Source organism: Salminus brasiliensis, chromosome 10 (assembly GCF_030463535.1).
Source record: "Salminus brasiliensis chromosome 10, fSalBra1.hap2, whole genome shotgun sequence".
Classification (NCBI taxonomy): domain Eukaryota; kingdom Metazoa; phylum Chordata; class Actinopteri; order Characiformes; family Bryconidae; genus Salminus; species Salminus brasiliensis.
Window position 1 is genome coordinate 15,020,044 of NC_132887.1, and position 20,082 is coordinate 15,040,125.

The 20,082-nt window shown below is 40.5% G+C and overlaps 1 protein-coding gene across 6 annotated transcripts in view; it reads right to left on the minus strand.

Annotated features, from left to right (window-relative positions):
• Positions 1-20,082, minus strand: part of npas3 (neuronal PAS domain protein 3) — a 248,842-nt gene that overhangs the window by 127,411 nt on the left and 101,349 nt on the right. For all 6 annotated transcript variants that reach the window (XM_072689401.1, XM_072689400.1, XM_072689399.1 and 3 more), the window contains one exon: positions 4,753-4,835. In XM_072689401.1, the coding sequence (XP_072545502.1) occupies positions 4,753-4,835 (83 nt within the window). The remainder of the gene's footprint in view (positions 1-4,752; positions 4,836-20,082) is intronic.

Genomic DNA, 20,082 nt, shown 5'->3' on the forward strand with positions numbered 1-20,082 from the left:
CATCCTTTATCATTAAAACACATCAAAAGCCACTGTGGCTTTTATAAGCAACAAAATGCATAAACACTGATCTTGACTATGGCGAGAGAAGACTTGTATACCCATCATTTCCTGTGCCTGATTGGGCTCGCAAAAACAGTGAAAATCAGCATGTTTCCTGAAGTGTTTTCTGACAAGGTTCCAGAATTCCAAATATAAAGAAACTTCACTGGGACAAATCATGGGCAGTTTTTTTCTTCTTGTGATCAAGGTTGAAAATGACAGAATAATAAATAAAGATTCATTCATGTTTATTATTGTTTACTGTCAGTCTGATTTGTGATTTGTGAATGTAAATACAACGTAATATTTGTATTTTGGCTGTATCATAATCATTTCAATTTCATAACCAAACCAAAACCTTTTCCTGTAATCCCGCCACAAAGTTCAGCGTAAGAATATGGGTGATGGACTTTTGGCTTGTTCTGAAATTCTAAAAACAAACATCCCACCATATGAAAATAAAAAATAAGGGCTATCTCAAGAGGCTCAAGCTGAGGTGTTTTGATATGGCCTTCAAAGTTCACTGACCTAAACATCATCAAAAATCTGTGTATACCTCAATAGAGCAGTGCATGCAAGATGACCCAAAAATCTCACAGAACTAGAAACCGTTTGCAAGGAAAGGCCAAAATGGCTCAAACTAGAATTGAAAGGCTCTTAGATGGCAGCAAAAAACATTCACAAGCTGCGATGTGACAAAAGAAGTATTGCTAGTACTGACCATGCAGGGCTCACAGACATTTGCTTCAGGCCCAGCATTTTCTTTTTTTGTTGTTTTGAAACCGTAATATAGAAACATGAATCTTGTTTAAAATGAGTTACTATAGGGATGAAATACAGATGTACTGAAGTCCTGGGGTTCTGTTCTGACTGCATAAAAAGTAAACATTTCTTTTACTCAGATTTGATTCATATGATGGTGTGTTTTTTATACTATGACAGTAAAAAAACATATATATAGTCTTGCTTACTCCAGTATCATTTCACCAGGTTCTAGCAAATGCACAATCCTATATAGAATATTACAGAAATGTCTGGAAAGTAGCTGATTTTAAAATAACACTCAAATCATTTTGCAACTTGCTGGTCAAACATGTAGCATATAGTGGATTGCCAAATGAAAACTAGCTGACCCAGACACTTATAATAGCTGCTAATCTATTTTTGTTTCAAGCACTTCTAAATTATAGTCTGTGGTGATTACTTCTAAAAACACAGGAATTGTTTAATTTCTTAGGGCCTGATAGCAGCCAAGGTCACTCCATACGGCATACAGCACACAGTGATTACACACATTCAGTGGTTAAGGTAAAGAATCCACTAACTCATGCCTAATTATGCTGACAGTCCTCACTGCTAGAAAGAAAAGGCAGAGCCCTCCAACTCACCCTCCCCCCTTCACCCTCTCCCAGTCCAGACATTTGCCCTTCATAGGCAGCTGAGCTTTTATCTGCCTTTAAAAAGTAACTCTGCATCTATAATTTATCTTGGGCTAACTATGATCTGGGCAATATAAATGCAGTTATTTAGCTGGCTGGAGGGAACACTCTTCTGACAGGACAGGACGACTAACAACCTATTGCTGCTGTCGCATTCAGTTCAGCCCAGCTCCTTCTGTGCAAACGACGGCGCTCCATGGGAGTGGCCATAAACACACAATACCGAACCTGCTGGCCCCATGCCAGGCTTGAACCAAGACACTACTGGAGGAGGAATGGTTAAGGAAGATGAATGTGGCGTGCATGTGAACAGAAACACACACATACCCATATAAACCTTGTTTCAACACAATGGCAGGATATTTAATATTTAATAATGCAAGTGCTTACACTATATGACCATATGTTTGTGGACACCCCTTTTACTGAATGCATTCAGCAACATTACATTGCAACCATTGCCACACAGATGCTATAATGCACGCACACAGCTCGTCTAGTCCCTGTAAAGAAGTATTGCTAAAGAAATATGACTCTAGAGTACATAACCATGAACCCACTGGCACCTTGTCTAATGACAGGTGTGGACTAGCTGCCTCCACATGCAGGCCCCCAGCACTGAGCTGTGGAGCAATGTCCTCTTGAATGATGGTGCTCCATCAAATACTTTTGAGATTGAGTTAGGGATGACATGGGGTGGTGATCATCCAACATTCTGACCTCACTAACACTCTAGTTGCTGAATGCTTTCAGATCCTCACAGTAGTGCTCCAAAATCTAGCAGAAAGCCTTCCCTGGGCAGTAGAGACAGTTACTCCAACAAAAGCAGGATAAACTCTTATCCTAATCCTTGTTTTTGGAAGAAACTATGAATGAGCAGGTTGCAATACATTTGTCCATATAGTTTATATATAGTAGGGCTTTGTAAATCTCCCCATTGTGTTTGATCACAAAGTCACAGAAGAATTGTCTGTTGTGTGTGTGTGTATGTATGTTTTAACACAGACATTAACAAATATTGATATAATTAAAATACAATTTTTTATATGAAATTAAACACTAGTAAAAAGGCACAGTCATTTGTGGTATGGGGCTGGGGGGAAAGGAGAGAGAGAGAGAGAGAGAGAGAGAGCAGCTGCCTTCACATGCAGGCCTACATATTAAATCAGCTAATTGATTATCTGGGTTGACAAAACAGGGTGGTAAATGTATTCAGCGTATTTGTGGGTAAACAAAGAACACAGAGGGCTTTCTGTGCTGAGCCTGTTCCTCAGGTCAACCAGGGCAGTTCAGTCACAGAACACAGCAGCACAAAGACCAGTGTGGCTACGGCAGCCGGGGAAGGACATAAAGGCACGTATAGACTGGCTTTAAATATATTATATATATATAAAATATATAATATCTACACGTATTAAATATATGCATAGAACACTTTAGAATTGAATTCCCAGAACAGAACAAAATCATTTGGACATTGGGAGTCATAGTATGTGTGTGTGTCAGCTCTGCAGGTAAGGCCTGAGAGGAGCTCATCACCTTCCTCTTTATTAAGCACTATCAAACATGGACTAATCTGTCTAAAATTAGCCACCACGCTCAACAAGTAATGACTGCCCCGCATCCATTATTAGTTCATTTTCCCCAAATCAATCACCAGCCGAGCATGCTTTTTTTAAAATGTCATCCTAAAACTTTTCACAATCAATTAAGCTGAAGATTAATGGGGACAATTTGCCAGGAACAAGTCCTTCCTTGAAAAGGCCACGCCTCGACAGACTTCCAGGCCGGTATTGATGTTAATTATAAATTTCCGCTTTCCTGTCAGACACTTAACCTGTCGAAGAGGGACGAGCGCTGGCAGTCCAGGGACCAAAGAGCGCTATTTAAATATTCCTAATCGGCTTTCTGGACACAGGTGACTGGTGTAAATTGCACTTTCTGTTCTGTGTCATTTTAAGGAATCTGAGAGGACACTGGTGCTCTGGTTCAACATAGGAGAAAAGCATTTTTTTTTTCCAGAGGATGGTTCAGACCCACCCCCACCCAGCTTCCCTCAGCTCCCCTGAGCTCTACGAATACTTGCACATTGCAGGTAAACGCAGTGAGATGTCACTTCTCATTTTCTTCATGTTTAATAGCACACAAAGATGCCACATATGCCTGTCATCTCTCTCCCGCGAGACCACAGAGATCTATTCTGTTCTGTGTCGTGTTTCCTTTTTTTCTGAATGGAGGCGCAATGTTTAAACAGAAATCAAACTAACAGATTAATAAGTGTTTGACCTTAGAGACATCACCCTTCAGCATCTGTTAGCTCAGCATGAAGCCGTTAGCCTAGCTCTACTGTTCTCCACCTTTACATGGAAAATATACTCTGGAACACATATATCAGAAATACGCCATATAGAACCGAATAATACCGAAAGTGTAATCAACAGCAGTCTTTCACACTAACACAGCACCTGCTTCCCTTAGCTTAGTCTCCTGTCAGTCAACAGACAACCAACAAGTCACTTAATAACAGTTCAGGTTGCTTCTCAGTTGGCTTGGCAATTTATTGGAGATTATACTACAGGTGCATAGCAGATAAAGTCAGAGCCCAATTTTGTCAATTTAGTTGGACTAATGTTAAAAAAAAAACAGCTTAGCGGAGACGAGCATAACTGCTAAGTGAACACTGACAGTCCTGAGACTTCTAATAATTATCCAAAGCGATTCTATTTTTATAATGAATATGAGCAGTGTGGATTACATTGGCTCCAGAGCAAATTAGTTGAGGATGTCATTTTTTGTGAGAAAAGTTGTCTAATGATGGCTCAGTTTAGCTGCACATGGTTTTAAATAAAACCCATTTTAAGTATTTATTGAGCCCAATTTTCTGTGTGTAAACAGTCTATCCCATAGTCCTGGTTTAAAAAGAAGGCATTCTAGCAGTAGATGAAAGCACTTACCTTAGAATATCCAGGAAAATATTGCATTTACTCTGTTTTTGAGTCTCACTTAGTTAACAAAACCTTTATTTCCTCTGCCTGGGATATGTAATTCTAATTAATCAGCTTGCAGCCAGAAGGCACTGCACCGTGTAAACATTGTGAACTTCATGAGGAAATCCAGAATTTCATTGTGCTAGTGGGGATGCTTGAGAAGGTTCGGTAAATTTGATGGGCTTCTGTATGCTTAAGCTAATTCGGTGTGTGTATGGAGTGAATATGCGTGTGTGTGTGTGGATGTGACTGTAACTATAGGTGCAGAATTAAACTTTACATACCTGCAGGATGTGGCTGCCCAGGTGAGGCTCAAAGATTTCTGTGGCAACTGCACTTGGACTCCTCCTCCGCTGGGACCCAATAGCTGAGGAAAAGAAAAAGGAAAACAGTGCAAATGAGTGTGTGTGTGTGTGTGTGTGTGTGTCCGTGTGTGCGTGTGCATGCATGCACGTCCATACTTTAGTAATTCCAAATGAACTTGGAAATGGAATTTGCCAGTGTGATTTAAACAGATATGGTAAACTGTTGAACAAACACTTCTGCCCCAGTAATACTAAGCCCCTGCTACTGTAAATACACAGATGCAAATCAAAGCCTACTTATGGCCCGGGCTCATCCCCCTCGCTGCATATTCAGCTGAGCGGAGCGCTACAAAAGCCTGCTGTTTATATGAGGGATAATATCAGCGCATTGATTCGGCTGCATAGGCACCCAGAGAACGGTGCCCTTAGGGCATTTCTTTTTTTTTTCCCAGAGTCTCTAACTTTAAAGCAGGCTCATGCATTGAGCTGTGGTGCAGCTAAAAAATGGCCTGGGGTGATTTCAAACTTAACAGACCTTGTCCCACCAGAGCTCATTATTGAGAATTTTATAACAAAGTGCTCTGTACTTAATTTTCCAAGCTTAGCCAGGCGTTTGGGTAATGTTGCTGAATTAAGTGCAATTAATGATGTAATAAAAGCATTGAATGGCTATTAAGGACTCTCAAGGACCAGAAGCAAACAGGGGGCTCCATGGAGGGGAAAGAGAAGCATGGGGACCGGGCAGAAAGGGCCAGACGGCACGCCCCTGGAGAGGTGTGCGCGAGCTGGGCACAGACTGTGGAATGAGGGGCCTCTGTCCTTCAGAGCAGCTCGGGGAAAATGCTCCTCTCCCCTCCAGTTATGCTTTCAGCGCTTAGCCCTGTGTCTGGCCCAGAGGAGGGCCAAGGCCACAGCAGCATGACCAGGGAAAGGCAGCAGCAGCAGGTGGAGAGAGGCAGACACATATACACACACATACACACACACACACACAGGAATGTCTCTGGAGCAGGTGGGTCAGCGGCAGCCACTGCAGGGGGGAGCACAAACAAAGCCCAGCCAGCAGGACAGCTCAGCAGCTCACAGCAGAGGGAGCTGTTACACCCTGAGAACAGCCATCTCGAGCAGAGGGCACACACATACACACACAAATGCACCTGCATGTCTACACCTATGCCACTCCTGTGTTAATATTCAAAAACAATACAGAACATTTGGCTAACAATCAAAGAACACAAACAGTCTTATGCAAATTACATCATGCTAACTGATGGCTGTAGGTTCCTCCTTGGTTAAGCTATTCTTTTGTGAAGGGTTCTTCTGTGAAGTTGTTCCTTAGGAACAAAGCATGACAAATCAAACATTAATCTGGAGGCTTTCATGGTTCTTGGACTGGTTAAAAAGTTGTAATATATAAGTATGTTTTTTATAGAACCTTTTAAGAATGGTTTTCTTTATAGCACCAAAAATGTTCCACTTTTGTTACTAAATCTAAGAATGTCTCAGTACTAGCAAGAACCTTTTTCCCCTAGACTGTACATGTTGCAATTTTGTACACACACACACACACACACACACACACACACACACACACACACACACACACAAATACACAAGACACCTTGAACCTATGCACACTTTATGTCACTGCTACACAAAAATCTCAAATTCCAAACAAACAACTTTACAAGAGAAGGAAAAACCCTTCTAAACTTCACTCAAATATTTTATTCCAGGTCATTTTAGAGCACTAGACTAATGGTCCATTCGCCATAATAATTTAACACAATTTGAATTACAACTACTAGGTTCAAAACACAAAAGTATTGGGACAAAAGTATTGGGACACCTACTTATTTGTGGTTTCTTCTAAAATCAAGAACAGGGAAGGCTTTCAGGACCAGGATATTGGATGATCACCAACCCACCTCATCCATTTGTATTGGATGGAGCACCCTGATTCCAGAGAGCACAGTTTCACTGCTTCACAGCTCAATGCTGGGGTAGCTTTATACCAATATAGCATTCTAGCCCACACCAGACATTAGGCATGGTGTCAAAAGGTTAATGTTTCAGAGCGTCCTATTCTACTGGCAGTACTTCTCTACAGGGACAAGACAAGCTGTGTGTGTGTGTGTGCATTTACACATCTGTATCAGCTATGGGTGCAACTTAAAGTAGCTATATGTATTCAGTAGAAGGCATGGCCACAAACATTTGCACGTTTAGTGAAAAACTTGGAAAGTAGTGAACAAAATGGAGATACAAGGTTACCTGTAGAGAATAATCCCTGTAGAGAAGTACTGCCAATAGAAAAGAACTCTCTGAAGCAAAATAACATGGCACCATGCCTAATGCCAAGCGTGGGCTGGGAGGTATAAAGCCCCCCAGCATTGAGCTGTGGAGCAGTGGAATGGTGTTTTCTGGAATGACGGTGCTCCATCCAAATGTTCTGGGATAAGTTGGAGAGTTGGAGATCCTGTTGCTGAATGCAATCAAATCAAATCATTACTATCATCCATATTGTCTACATTTAATGCATTATTTGGAGGGCTGGTCGATATGGTCAAAATCTAGTTTGAAATTTAGACTTTTTTCATGATACACGATATTCACTGTAATACATGTAATCACAGATTACTAGTAACTTATTCATGTAAATACTACATAATAACTACAAGGTTAACATTATTAATAACAGATAAATGTGAGGGGAATTAAGGAGTGTGTTACCAATAAACGTTTAATGTTCATTTGGTAGAGGTTGCAGACATGTGGTTTGTGGGGAGAGCAAGTCAAGTTTTGCTTAGGGCCCTAAAAGGCTTGACCTAGTACTAAAAACAACAGTTCAGGTTTAGTCTTAGCCACATCAGCATGCTATTCTTTTAAACTTCTTCTTATATCCCTGTTGCAATCTGGCAGACACATTTACAAAATGGTCTGCTGTGCACCCTCACACTGTGACCTGGCACATAGTTATACACACACTCACACACAAGCTCAAACAGGCAGCTCAAGTGAGAAGACTGAAGAAAATATCAAAGATCAAAGCACACTTGACCAACTTCAATTATCATCCTCCCTATCCGTGCAGACTCTGAGGAGGAAATGATTCTTTTTTTGCCCATACAATAGCCCTCATCACAAGGATTCTTGCTTTTGAATGAGCACTGTATGGAAATCAGGAGCAGATTGCTCCGTGTGTGGAACATCCTTTGACCTTGGGGATCTTTTGGAGCTCCCAACCCAATGCTGGTTAATATTTCATTACGAAGAAGTTAAAATGTTAAACTGGGCCTGTTCATTGAGGACGGAGGCCAGCACACTAACAGCACAGTGCTGTTCCTAATGATGCTGGCATTAGTCATTCGGAGCAGTGCTTTGGCTACAGATGGCTCATTGGCCTCACACTGTCTCACATCACGACGGACCTCCTGTGACACTCGCAACCAAGTATGTCAAATACGCTGCGGACTGAGAGAAAAAATAAAGAGACAAAATTAGTCTGGCTAAGATGATGAATGTCACAGTCAATGATGGCCTGTAGGTCATTCTATGGGATCACATGATGAGAAAAGACTTCCTTTTGATTTGCTGTGAGGCTGCACTTGAGCAGATGCAACTCAACACAAGGACCTTGCACTGACCTTGACTGTTGCAACTAGCTAAAGGGCTGGATGATCAGCATCCATCAGGAAATAATGAAAAGGACAGTTATGGGATGAAGAACATTCCATAGAAACCAAAAGATTTCTGAATGCCATCTGAATGCGATCAACTCAAGCTCTTACTGCCCCAGGGCTGCAGTCATGGCCTGTAAAGTGTAGGACTTTTTTTCTCTATTCTTTACGCTTACAGAGATGTGGGGAATGGCTTTGAAGCTTTCAACCTCCATCAGAATTTCTAAACTCCACCTCTCCTGCTTGTCAAAAGTTTGGAAACAATTTGCTTTCATGTGAAATGTTCGGAGTAATGGTTGATTTTCACTTTTACTTTTCAAATAACCACCTTAAACACCATATAAGTTAGTTATGTGACATAAGAACAACTCATCTGTCATTACTAAATAGGACATAATAGATGCCACAAAGATTAAGAGCCTATGCAATAAATACCTGCAAATGTACTTTGGGCATAATTAGCCAAACCGATGTGTATTAAAAAGTCTCTTCTAGTTTCAAGAGCAGGAGTTTTCATCTACAAACTACTATGAAAAACATACCTGCCTCACATGTTGCATATCTGAAACACCTGAAAGGTCTACCTGCATAAAATGTGCTTTGGTCAGTCCTTCAGTCTTGTAGGTTTAGCTTTGAAAATCAGCATTTGTACAGCTTGTATGTAATATGTTACATTACTGCACACTAGCAAAGAATTGGAAGTGTACATTTTATTTTTTCGCATTCTGTGACCTCAGAGGCAGTGCAAAGCATGCCTGTGACAGGTCTGTGTAAGAAGGACATGGCTGGAGATTCAGTGCTCCTCTACAGGCGTCTGAGCAGCCACGGAGATGAATATAATTGCATATTGATCCCAAGCATTATGCTCTATTAATCTGCATCATTTTGTGCACGCTTCAAATGAAACATGAAGAGCGAGCTGGCAGAAGTGCAGGGGCTACACAGCGGCTGCCCTGTCACCATCCCACATCGTACGTCTTCCCTGCTTTAGGGACGTCACACGGCAGATTGAGCAGATAAAAAAATATTAGTGAGAAAACACAACCAAATGCATCAACTTTCCTCGAAGTAAATCCAGCAAGACAGAGAGAGGAATTTGAATCCGTGTGGGAATTCTTTATCAGGACCATCAAATAGGAACTACGGAATGTTTGTTGTTGTGCTATGCAGCGGTATATAATCAAAACATTATGAGTCTTGATAGGTATTAAAGAGTAATTTGTTGAATATAGGTGTGAATGGGGCATTCTCTACTTCTCAGGCTGGAATTATTCAGTTAAATGTATTGCAGTACCTCCCCTGCGGGACGGCAAAGGTGCATTATTCAGAAGTCCTTGACTGGAATTCATGTACATGCAAATGGCGTAAGGACCTTCCTTGATTTAGACTAATGCCATTTTATTATGAGGAAATATCAGTTCCCATTTAACAGTTTCAATATTTAATGTTGGTGCTTAATACCGACATGCCACAAACAGCTTTTGGTGCAAGCCCGCAATATATGGAATTTGATTCTCTGCAAAGTGGCAATTTCAAATCACAGCACTATTTGAAAGTCAATTTAACTTTTGGTTTTATAAGTCAACATTATTGCTATTGTTAATTTATTTCTCATTTAATGGGAAATTGGCAACATGGCCCACGACTGTCATTTTAAATCTGCAATAATTTCCTGCAAAGCTTAGCGTCCTTATTCCCTGGTCCTGGATTAGCGGAGCTAAATGGCAGCCCCTTGCTTCACCAAAGCTCAGGGGCAGGTACTGTTACACAAATTGCCAATTCAATTAACAGAGTGTAAATGCTCAACTGGCAGCTGGCACAGGCAACGGCTATTTTGGCAAGTGTCAGGCTTAATTCATCAAGCTGTCAAAGTGCTCACGGTCGGGAGCCGGTGGACACTGTCAGTGCCGCCAAGGCCACAATGGTGAAGTTGTATAATCCGGCCGCAGACACACAGGAGAGCGGTTCACAATGGAGCCGGGCCGATCGGCTGGGCCCTCGCCCCGGCTTCACCGCGGATGTGGTTTTCATCAGCTTGGAAAGATCAGTTCTTCAGTCAAGAGCTGTTGAAGGGCCACAATAAAAAGGGCTAGATTTGGTTCTTAGATCTACTGCAGTGACTGAATCACCGCTACAGGCTCAGAATATAAATCCACCTCGAGATAAAGCCCCCTGACTTTAGCCCCCTCAATTATTCCCAAGACAACTCAACCAGCTAACTTTTCCACTCTTATAAGGATGAATAGTTCAGCAGGAAATCATTTATTTCTTTTTCTGATCTTCAAAGCAAACGTAGCTTTGGAACCATGAAGGATTCTCCTGCTTTTACAGGGACTTTATTTCTGCCAATATGGGCACTTGTGCCCATTTATATGAGGATGGCAAACTGAAATGATGTTTACGAGGAAAAAAGATTTTTTCTTCTAATTCTAATTACTTTGATTTAGCGCTTAACAGCACAACAATGTCAGATCTCTCCCATGTTCTCCCCGTTCATTTGCCTCCATCTTCCCTCCATGTCTCCTCTCATTAGATAGGCTAGCTTCCTCACAGAGTGAGACACAACAGGGCTTAATTGATAGGCCTCTAGACACACTCCAATTAGAGCTGAACGCACCACCACTCACATACACACCTGCACACATGCCCACAGACCCACAAACTGCATTATACTGTACAAAATGCTTTAACTCCTCCACTCATTATTGTTAGGACGCTCCATGTAAAGATGTGAGAAACTTTACTAATTCCTCTGTTCATTTGTATGAATCAAACAAAAAGCGCCATGCACTTGAGAGGATGAGAACTGAAATGTGTCTGTGTGAGTCTTTCCTATCAGCTCATTAAAATGCACAGGCTTTTAACTAGCACTGGATGGAAACTTCCCCTCAACAGTCAGGATATTGGAAAAGCAGAAAATAACACATTTCTGTCAAAAAATTGACTCCAGCAGAGTCGTAAGTATGGGTCAATATAAATGACGTGTTTTTTCCCCCCTTCCGCAACAGCTTGTTCTCCAAGGTTACTCTCATTTGCAAAAACGCAGTACCAAAGGTTACAAACCACAAAAGAAAACACTCGGAGTGAAACACACCGCATGAAGTGAAATTACAGCATGATGTTTATTTGAAATCAGGCCTTCCATCATCTTGAGATGAAAGGGCGAAATACTAATCAATATTTTCAATTTTGAGGGCTTTTAAAAACCATAGTGAGACTACAGTTAAGCAATATGAGAGTGCACAGCTCTCTGGAAGGTTTTGGGTCATCTCTGCTAATAACAAGTAACATATATATGTGGAAGTAAAGCCCCTAATCTTCAGTTAAGAAGCCCATACAGAACAGAACAGAACAGACACTGAATAATTCACTTTCATTACTATTCAGTTAATCTGATGCTTTCATATGTTTTTAGTCTTTGGTAAATTCAAAATTCAGTACATTGATTAGTCTTTCACTGTATCTTCAGACAAAGCCCATTAAAACACAGATGAAAAAATCCAATTGCAAAACTAGGTTATATTTCACATATCCACAATTAGATTTCCTCTGCTCTCCGTGTTCTATTGAAAATTAACGCTTTCCCCTCTCTATCACTCACTCTGTAATCCATTCCTAATGTTTTCCCACAGCAAAAGCCATTAAATTATTTACTGACCAGCCATAATGACAGCCCCCGATCACACACTACTCACATGTCCCTGAATAAGTCATAAGCATGAAGATGGAGGTTGAAACATTTGTTTTAATTAGTTTCTTTTAACGCCTTTGACTGGTTTAAGTTTTCATGATGATGTGTTTAATAATCCATGCTCATCTTTCTCCTCATTTATATCATCAAATTTTAAGCGGCTCCGTTCAGTACTAATGACGGTGCTCACAGATATGCCTCACACAATTTTTTCTTCCTCACAGCACGGCACTATTATCTGCTTTCAGCTTATTACCAAAGAAAGTGGATTCCGACTCCAGCCCTGCCAACCGTTCTGTACTTTTGATGCAATTCATAAATGACAGTATAGGCTGTTTTCATAAAGTTTACATTAAAGACAGGCTTTTTGCATGATTGGGTTTAAAGGTGTCTTTATTTTTACTGCAGTTACATGTTTAGCTCTGTGTCTGTGGTTTAAACTTGCTTTAATAAACACAAACAGCAGCAAGCTGTTCTTTTTAGCAGCTCATGCAAGCACATAGACTTCCTAAAGGCCTAACGTTGGATGGTTGGCACATCTGATTCCACATGAAAGAAAATACAAAATAACTTGCATTTATGAAATAATTCTAATGTATTTTATATACTTTAAGCTGTGCAACACTTATCAAAACTGGGAGTGGCCAAAAAGTGTAGTAAATCATTGTATGCATTCTATTCTCTTCCTGCTGTTTTAAGGCTTCAGTTGATATACACTCAAGTGAGCAACCAATCTTGATTGTGGAACCAGATCTTAAAACACCATCACTAAATAATATATGGGCTGGTTTCCTGGAAAAAGTCTAGTTCTGGACTACATAGCATTAAGAATAGGGATTTTCCACTGAAATGAAAATACAGTCCATGACTGCTCTGGAAAACCAGCTGTATATGTTCTAAAGTTTGTTGACACCTGCACGTCAATGGTATTAATAGGGAAGCTATCCCTTCTCACCTCTTCAAGTATCCTCTACTCCTCTAGGAAGGCTTTACACTGTACAAGGCTTTACACTGTAATCAGGTGTTGGATGATTAGTTCTGGATCACAAACGCCACTCCAACTCATACCAAAGGTATTGGATGGAGCTCCATTACCCCGGAGAATGCAGTTACACTGCTCAGTGCTCAGGGCTTTATAATAAGGCTCATGTGCTGCTTCTCCAAATACTCTTGTTCTATTAATAATGCTTTTCTATGGATATTCTAAATGTTTTGTGTGCACCTGTATTTGCGACTTCTTTTCCAGCAATGGGTGCCCCTAAAAGTAAATTACTTAAATAATCTAAATTCACTCACATTAAAAGGTTTAATAGTGTACCATATATATTACTTCCCTGTAGTTACCAATTATTCCATGGAGGTTCGCAAATAATAAGCCAGCAGCTAAGGGGTTAACTGTCAACATTTTGAACTATTTCTTTAAAGTCATCCAAAGAGTATCATTACAAGTCGGCTGGAGTGTGAAAACACAAGTAATCTTTACGTGTCTGTATTCCAGAGATGTGGAACCTTGCTCAGTGGTTTGTCTGAGGTGTGACTAGCATTATCTCTGCATATTACACATGTACAGGAAATGCCCGCGCCCCAAGTGGAAATCTCCAGCTCAGTTGTTAGGGCGATGCAAGATTACACCTTGAAGAGGCGCTCAGCGAGGAATAATTGTCTATGGAAAGCTTCTAGTGGCGCTGACGTCCTCGCTGAAGTGATTTGGTATTTTATCATCCTGCCATTTCCTCTCATCACAGCCAGAAACAACTGTGTCAGATAGCGAGATAAGAGGGCTGAGAGAGTGAGAGAGAGGGAGAGAGAGAGAGAGAGAGAGAGAGACGGCGAGAGAGCAGGGCAGAGGCTCATAGCCTGACAAGTACTGTCCACTCACGATTCATATCAAAACATTCAGAGAGAAAGCAAGAGAGAGAGAGAACAAAAAGATAAAACAAGAGACAATGAGACAGAGGGAGAGAGAGAGGAAGAGAGCAAAAGCAAGCTAGACTTGAATCTGCTCCCCCATGCAAACAACTCTGACAGACCAAAGCAGCGTAAAGCCTGATAAGTGTAAATGATCAGTTCTGCATAGCATGCAGGAAATCTACAAACAGAAACAATGAAATCTACAGCCTTTTCTCCAGAGACTGCAGAGATTTAAATATCAGACCATTTTAAAAGGCGTGTCTGATAATGACTAATTATAATTCCAGGTACTTAGATCTGTTTAGAGGGATAAAGAAACACTATTCGATCATTAATCCTGGCCTGTACTACTACTATCTACATTCAGTTTGGTTTGTATGATATACTAATGGCTGATATTTTATTCACAGACGGATAGGAAGATCATCAGTGACTGGAATTACCAGATTTACAGCTGATACTAAAATAATAAATAAATAAACAAACCTCATTTGCGCTCATGGATAGTCAACCTTGTGGTGATCCGACTAAAATATACAGTATGATGTGTAACACCTTACCAAACGGAGGACTGAATGATATATCACTGCTGATTTAGCATTTTTACCATATTATCAACCTGGCAGTTGTTGTTTTTATTATTATTAATGAACCAATTAAAGATTGAAGCAATTGAAATCAGGCAGGAAAAACAGGCAGAAAAAAAAAACTTCATCTCCATCCCTATGTTTAGTGTTTCGATTGAACTATAGCAATAGCACACTATAATACTAACCTCCCTGCAGGTTATTAACAAGAAGTGACCAACTCTGACTGCTCCAAAATGCTCATGGATCTTTAAATCCTGAGAGTCACCCATGCTAAATGCATCTATCGATATCTCCCTCCATCAGGGGAAGGCGGAAGAGGACAAGATTATTGACATTGAGTAACATTGAGTGAGGTCAAGTTCAAGGGGCATCGTGGGCAAATCGATACGCTGGGATGAGCGAAAGAAAATAATGAAAAAAAAAGGAAAGAATCTCATCTAATTTGTAAATGCATACATTATGGCTAACTGCATTAAAGCAAAAGACAGGCCACTCGTATTGCCCTGGAGCAGAGCTGTACAGATAAACAAACAATCCATTAGTGAAGCACAGCGCAGACTGCATCTTCATAAATTCAGGTCTAGCCTATGGGACACGGCCTGCCTTAATGAACCATTAAACTATAAACCAGATTAGAATACGGTCCAAATTTGGGAGGAGTTGAACACTGTCCGACAGAGTCTTAGTACACTATAAAGCCTAATAATCTAAAAAAAAGTAGTACTTACAAGCTGGTTACTCTCTCATTGAGAAAGCAACACTTTTTAAAGCAACTACATGAGCAGCCGTTGAGGCTGATAAATTAGATTCGCATCCATGAGTTGAGACAGGTTTGAACTTGAGGGGACATTTCCAATGAAAAGAATGATGGCGAGCAACGAGGCTGCATTCATAGTTAGAGGGAAAGCGGCAAAAGACAAAATTACCCGTGAAATTTAAATGGCCCTTAACACATTCCACAGGACTGAGGTGCTTCTGTGCGAAGGCTCCAAGCTTGCTCCTGGAGACCAATAAAGTACTTGGTCAGCGCTTGACTGCTAAGTTGGCTTACACCATTTAATAATTTACGCACATTCACACAATCCTGATGAGGCAGGGCTGAAGGGAAAAAAAATGTCTGTATGTGGACGCCCTAGACAAACTGTACACACTGTCACACTAACACCGTGTTTACAGCAGAAGATCTCAGAAACCCGCTGTCTATGTGCCGAAGGCTCATACCTTTCCACTCCTGTCTGCTTTTTCGAGTGTTTCTTTTTCGTCTTCTTCTGGAGTGAAACAAATAATGCTTAATGTCATGGTTGAGGTGTGAGGCTGCGAGAGGCTAAAAAGCATCAAGGCCAGTCAATGCAGCATGAAGACTGAACCTTCCGGAAGATTCCCTCATTCAGCTCTCTACAGCAGCACAACCTGTGTCCAACAGACAGAACACTAACACATACACTCGCAAAACACACACATACACACACGCATGTGCACAGACGCACAAACAAAAATAAAAAGATCCATGTGATGTTCATTCATGCACTAACACACAGACACATAGAAACAGATTTACATATGTATATATATATATATATATATATATATATATATATATATATATATATATATATAATAGTGTGTTTAATACTGACTATGATCCAGTTTGACTGATTTTAAAATGTTGCCTCATAATACCACAACCTCTATCTCAAATGGATCATTGCACTGTGGATTCCCCACCCAAATACTGAACTAAATGATAAATATGAAGTTATGCAGACTGTTTCTGGATATAAATGGCTTTGTATTAGACAGATAATGCCCAGTTATGGTGTAGAAGCTGTTATTTTATGACACAGTGCACTAAATATGGAGCATTTGAGATTCTGGATTCAGAAGGTAGCTACTCCTTCCTCTCGGTTTTAAATGGGCAGTTTAATAAAGGTTTTAATGCAGAAGCAGAACGCTTCAGTGACTGTTTAGTTTTTCTTACCAGTTGTGATTTGTGAAACTGGAACTTTGCAGAAGTGAACTGTCTATGTTTAAGGAGCATGTCACTTACAGTAAGCTTTATAGCTTACAAGCATGCTCACATTTTACACAGCAAAATCTCTGATGCTGCAGGTATACACGCTTTCATTTCCCATTCAGTTTAAATGCACTTTGCAATCTTTTGTAAACATCCCGAAATGCTGCAGACTGTATCAGTTTATGGCGCCTCTACAACAGTAAAAGGAGTGCAAAAACAGAAACAAAGGATCCGAGCCAATACCAACTTCATCAAAAGAGGTGTGAATCAGCCCTGATTCCAATGCACTGGATCGGATTGGGATACCCCAAATACTGAAAAATGAACTGTAATAAAAAGCCACAGCACTTTGTGTTTTATCGTTTCTGTGATTGAAAAAAAAAAACAAGTAAATACAACAACAACAACAACAACAACAATAATAATAATAATAAAATAACAAGTACTCTAAATGAGTTTGTCCACTCACCCTAGTAAAAACACAGTGTATCCAACAAGATCAAAATGGTTCAGAAATGGTTTAGATGAGTTGTAAAATTACATATTAAAACATACATAAACGCATACAAACAGATACACACACACACACACACACAATGACATATACACAAAGACACCCATGCAACATTCATCGTGTAACGCAAACATGAAAACATACAGATACCCACACACACACATACCCTCTGTCCTCTATTACTGTCCTTGACTCAAGATACTCTACTTGGCAAAATGCCCAATATCAACATACAGCAGAGATTATTGTGAGTATGCACCTGTGTGTATGTGTGTAATACAGGAGAGTGTATATGAAGGGACAGAAAGGAGAGAGATTGTGAGCAGTAAAATGCACAGTGCACATGCAGGATAATGGAAGGGACAGAGCTATACAATCAGCAGAGGAAAGAAGACAGAGGTTCGTCTATGGGGTCCTTTTCTGTGGTCGATGAATACGGCTGGATGAGGAGAGTGAAGGAGGCTGAAAGTAGTTTTAGTGTAAGGGCATTGGAGGTAGTCGTGGAAACAGACTGATGGTATGGAGGAAGAGAGATGGAGAGAGGTGTGTGTATGTGTGCGTGGTGTGGTGTGGGGGGAGTGGTGGGTGAAACATGAGGCACTGTGCTCAGACATTGAAAGGCTGATGTTTCAGTCTGCCAAACAACATAATGAGTCGTTGAGGCAGAAAAATATTAGCACCAGGGGAATATTTGGAACGTCTCTGGGAGAGAGTAATTAGGAGCTAACCTATAGTGGCATGCTGCAGCACTAAACAGCACAGAAAGAGACAGATCCAGCCTGCAGAACCCCAGGCTACAGAGATTTACCCTCTAAGGGTTAGCCACTCTGACCACAGTCAGCGTCACAGAAAGACATGTCGTTTGTTAGGACGTGCTGTAATAGATCAAGGGAAAGTGCAACGTTAGCTGCAAATGTTAAATGCTAAGAGAAGGCCAATGGTGAGAGAGGGCTGAAAGAGAATGACTAATTTGTAAACGTGAAAGCGAAGGAGGGATTGCATCTTCCGAGTAGGCTTTGTACATGTTGAGAACAAAGACAATTTCCTGATTGTAGGAATACAGAAAAAAATTTAACACACAGCCAAAGAAATTTACTATGTTTCAACGCTTATAAAGCATACTAAACAGTGCATTTAGCTTTTTTTTATTTTATTTTAGCACTTGTAAATTGCTAAAAGTCAATGCCAATGTAGCTAAAAACTCTTTATGTAAAGGGTCCTGGCACAGACATGCAGCCAGAAATCATTAGATCTTATCTGAAGGCCAATAAGCCATTCCTAACTGATTACATTGCACAAAATACTGTTTCCTCTTTACCTAAAAACCAAGAATAGGGAGGAAAAGCACTTGCCTCACAGATGACTATTAGCTCAGGGCTAACAGATTACCTACTGCTCTAATAAACTGAACGCAGACCATTTACACACAATATTATTTTTGTTGTAGCAAAAAATGTATTGACATATCAAACCAAAGAATTAATTTTGCAATTCACTACACTTTTTAAATATGTAGCATATGGGACATACTATAACATAGGTACTGTGTTATATATGTAATAAATAAAGGACATGCAGACAAGTCTTGGCAATGTATGAAAACAAGCATGTTAGTTGTGTGTTTGTGTGTTTAAATGCAGAGAAAAAGTAGTGATCAATAAGTACAGCTAAGAGATTTGTCCCTTCTTTTCGTTCACATTAATGACACAGTACTGGCCAATGATGCCAGCAGGCAGAACAGGTGAGGAGGATTAAGTGGGAGAAAGCTTCAGTATGGCACACAATGTTTACATTGCTGGTCAGGATTGACTGCTAAAACTCTATTCCAGCATATCATTACTGCTGTATCTAAACCATGTACACCACATGTCCTAATGTTAATGAATGTATTCAGCTACTTTAAGTTGTTTCCATTGCTGACAAAGATGCTATAATGCACACACACAGCTTGTCTAGTCCCTGTAAAAAGTACTGCCAATAGAATAGAACTCTCTGGAGTAGATAAACATGAACCTCTTGGCACCATGTCTAATAGCAGGCGTGGTCTAGAGTGGTTTACCAGCCCCCAGCACTGAGCTGAGGAGCAGTGGAACTGTGTTGGCGCTCCAGCCAGTTTTTCTGAGAATAGTGGGGTAGTTGGGGATGAGGTGGGGTGTTCATCATCCAACATTCTGACCTCACTAATGCTAAACACTCTAAATGCCATCAAATTCTCACAGCAATGCTCCAGAAAATAAAAGTCTACCTTGTACAGTAGAGAAAGTTACTCCAACAAAAGCTGGCCAAACATTTTTTAATGCTTTAGATTGTAAAAGAAACAATGAATAAACATTGGGCCCCAAATTTTTTGTCCTAATCTTAATCTGTATAGTGTAAAAACAAAGGTCCACAATTTCATTCCTGCAAAATATCCCATGTTTTCTTAGAATCACAATAATACTGTATGTCATGCTGAAACATTTTTACAATCTAGCTTTTGTTGACTTAAAAGGTTTACAATTCATATAGTTTTATTAAAAAAATGATGCTACAGTACAGTGTAGCAGTAGATACAGCTTCACAAAACAAAGGTTTCTCAAAACTGACCACTGCAATGCTCTGGCGCTTCACCTATTAATCACCATAGTGAAACAAGAAGCAGCCTTTTCCCAGATCTGTGCTCTGTGGTGTGTGTGTGTGTGTGTGTGTGTGTGTGTGTGTGTGTGTGTGTGTGTGTGTGAAGTCCAGTATTTGTGCTGGTGTCCAGGTGGAGCAGGCAGGGAGCACCTCTGGGAGAGTACCTGCACAGTAAAAATTAATGAACTCTGAACTCCTCGCTGCGCTGCTCCACCAAATTGCATTTTCAGCCTCACAACTCCAGGACATGCTGGGTGGTTTGATGCCTTCGCTGCTATCCATCTTGCTGCCGA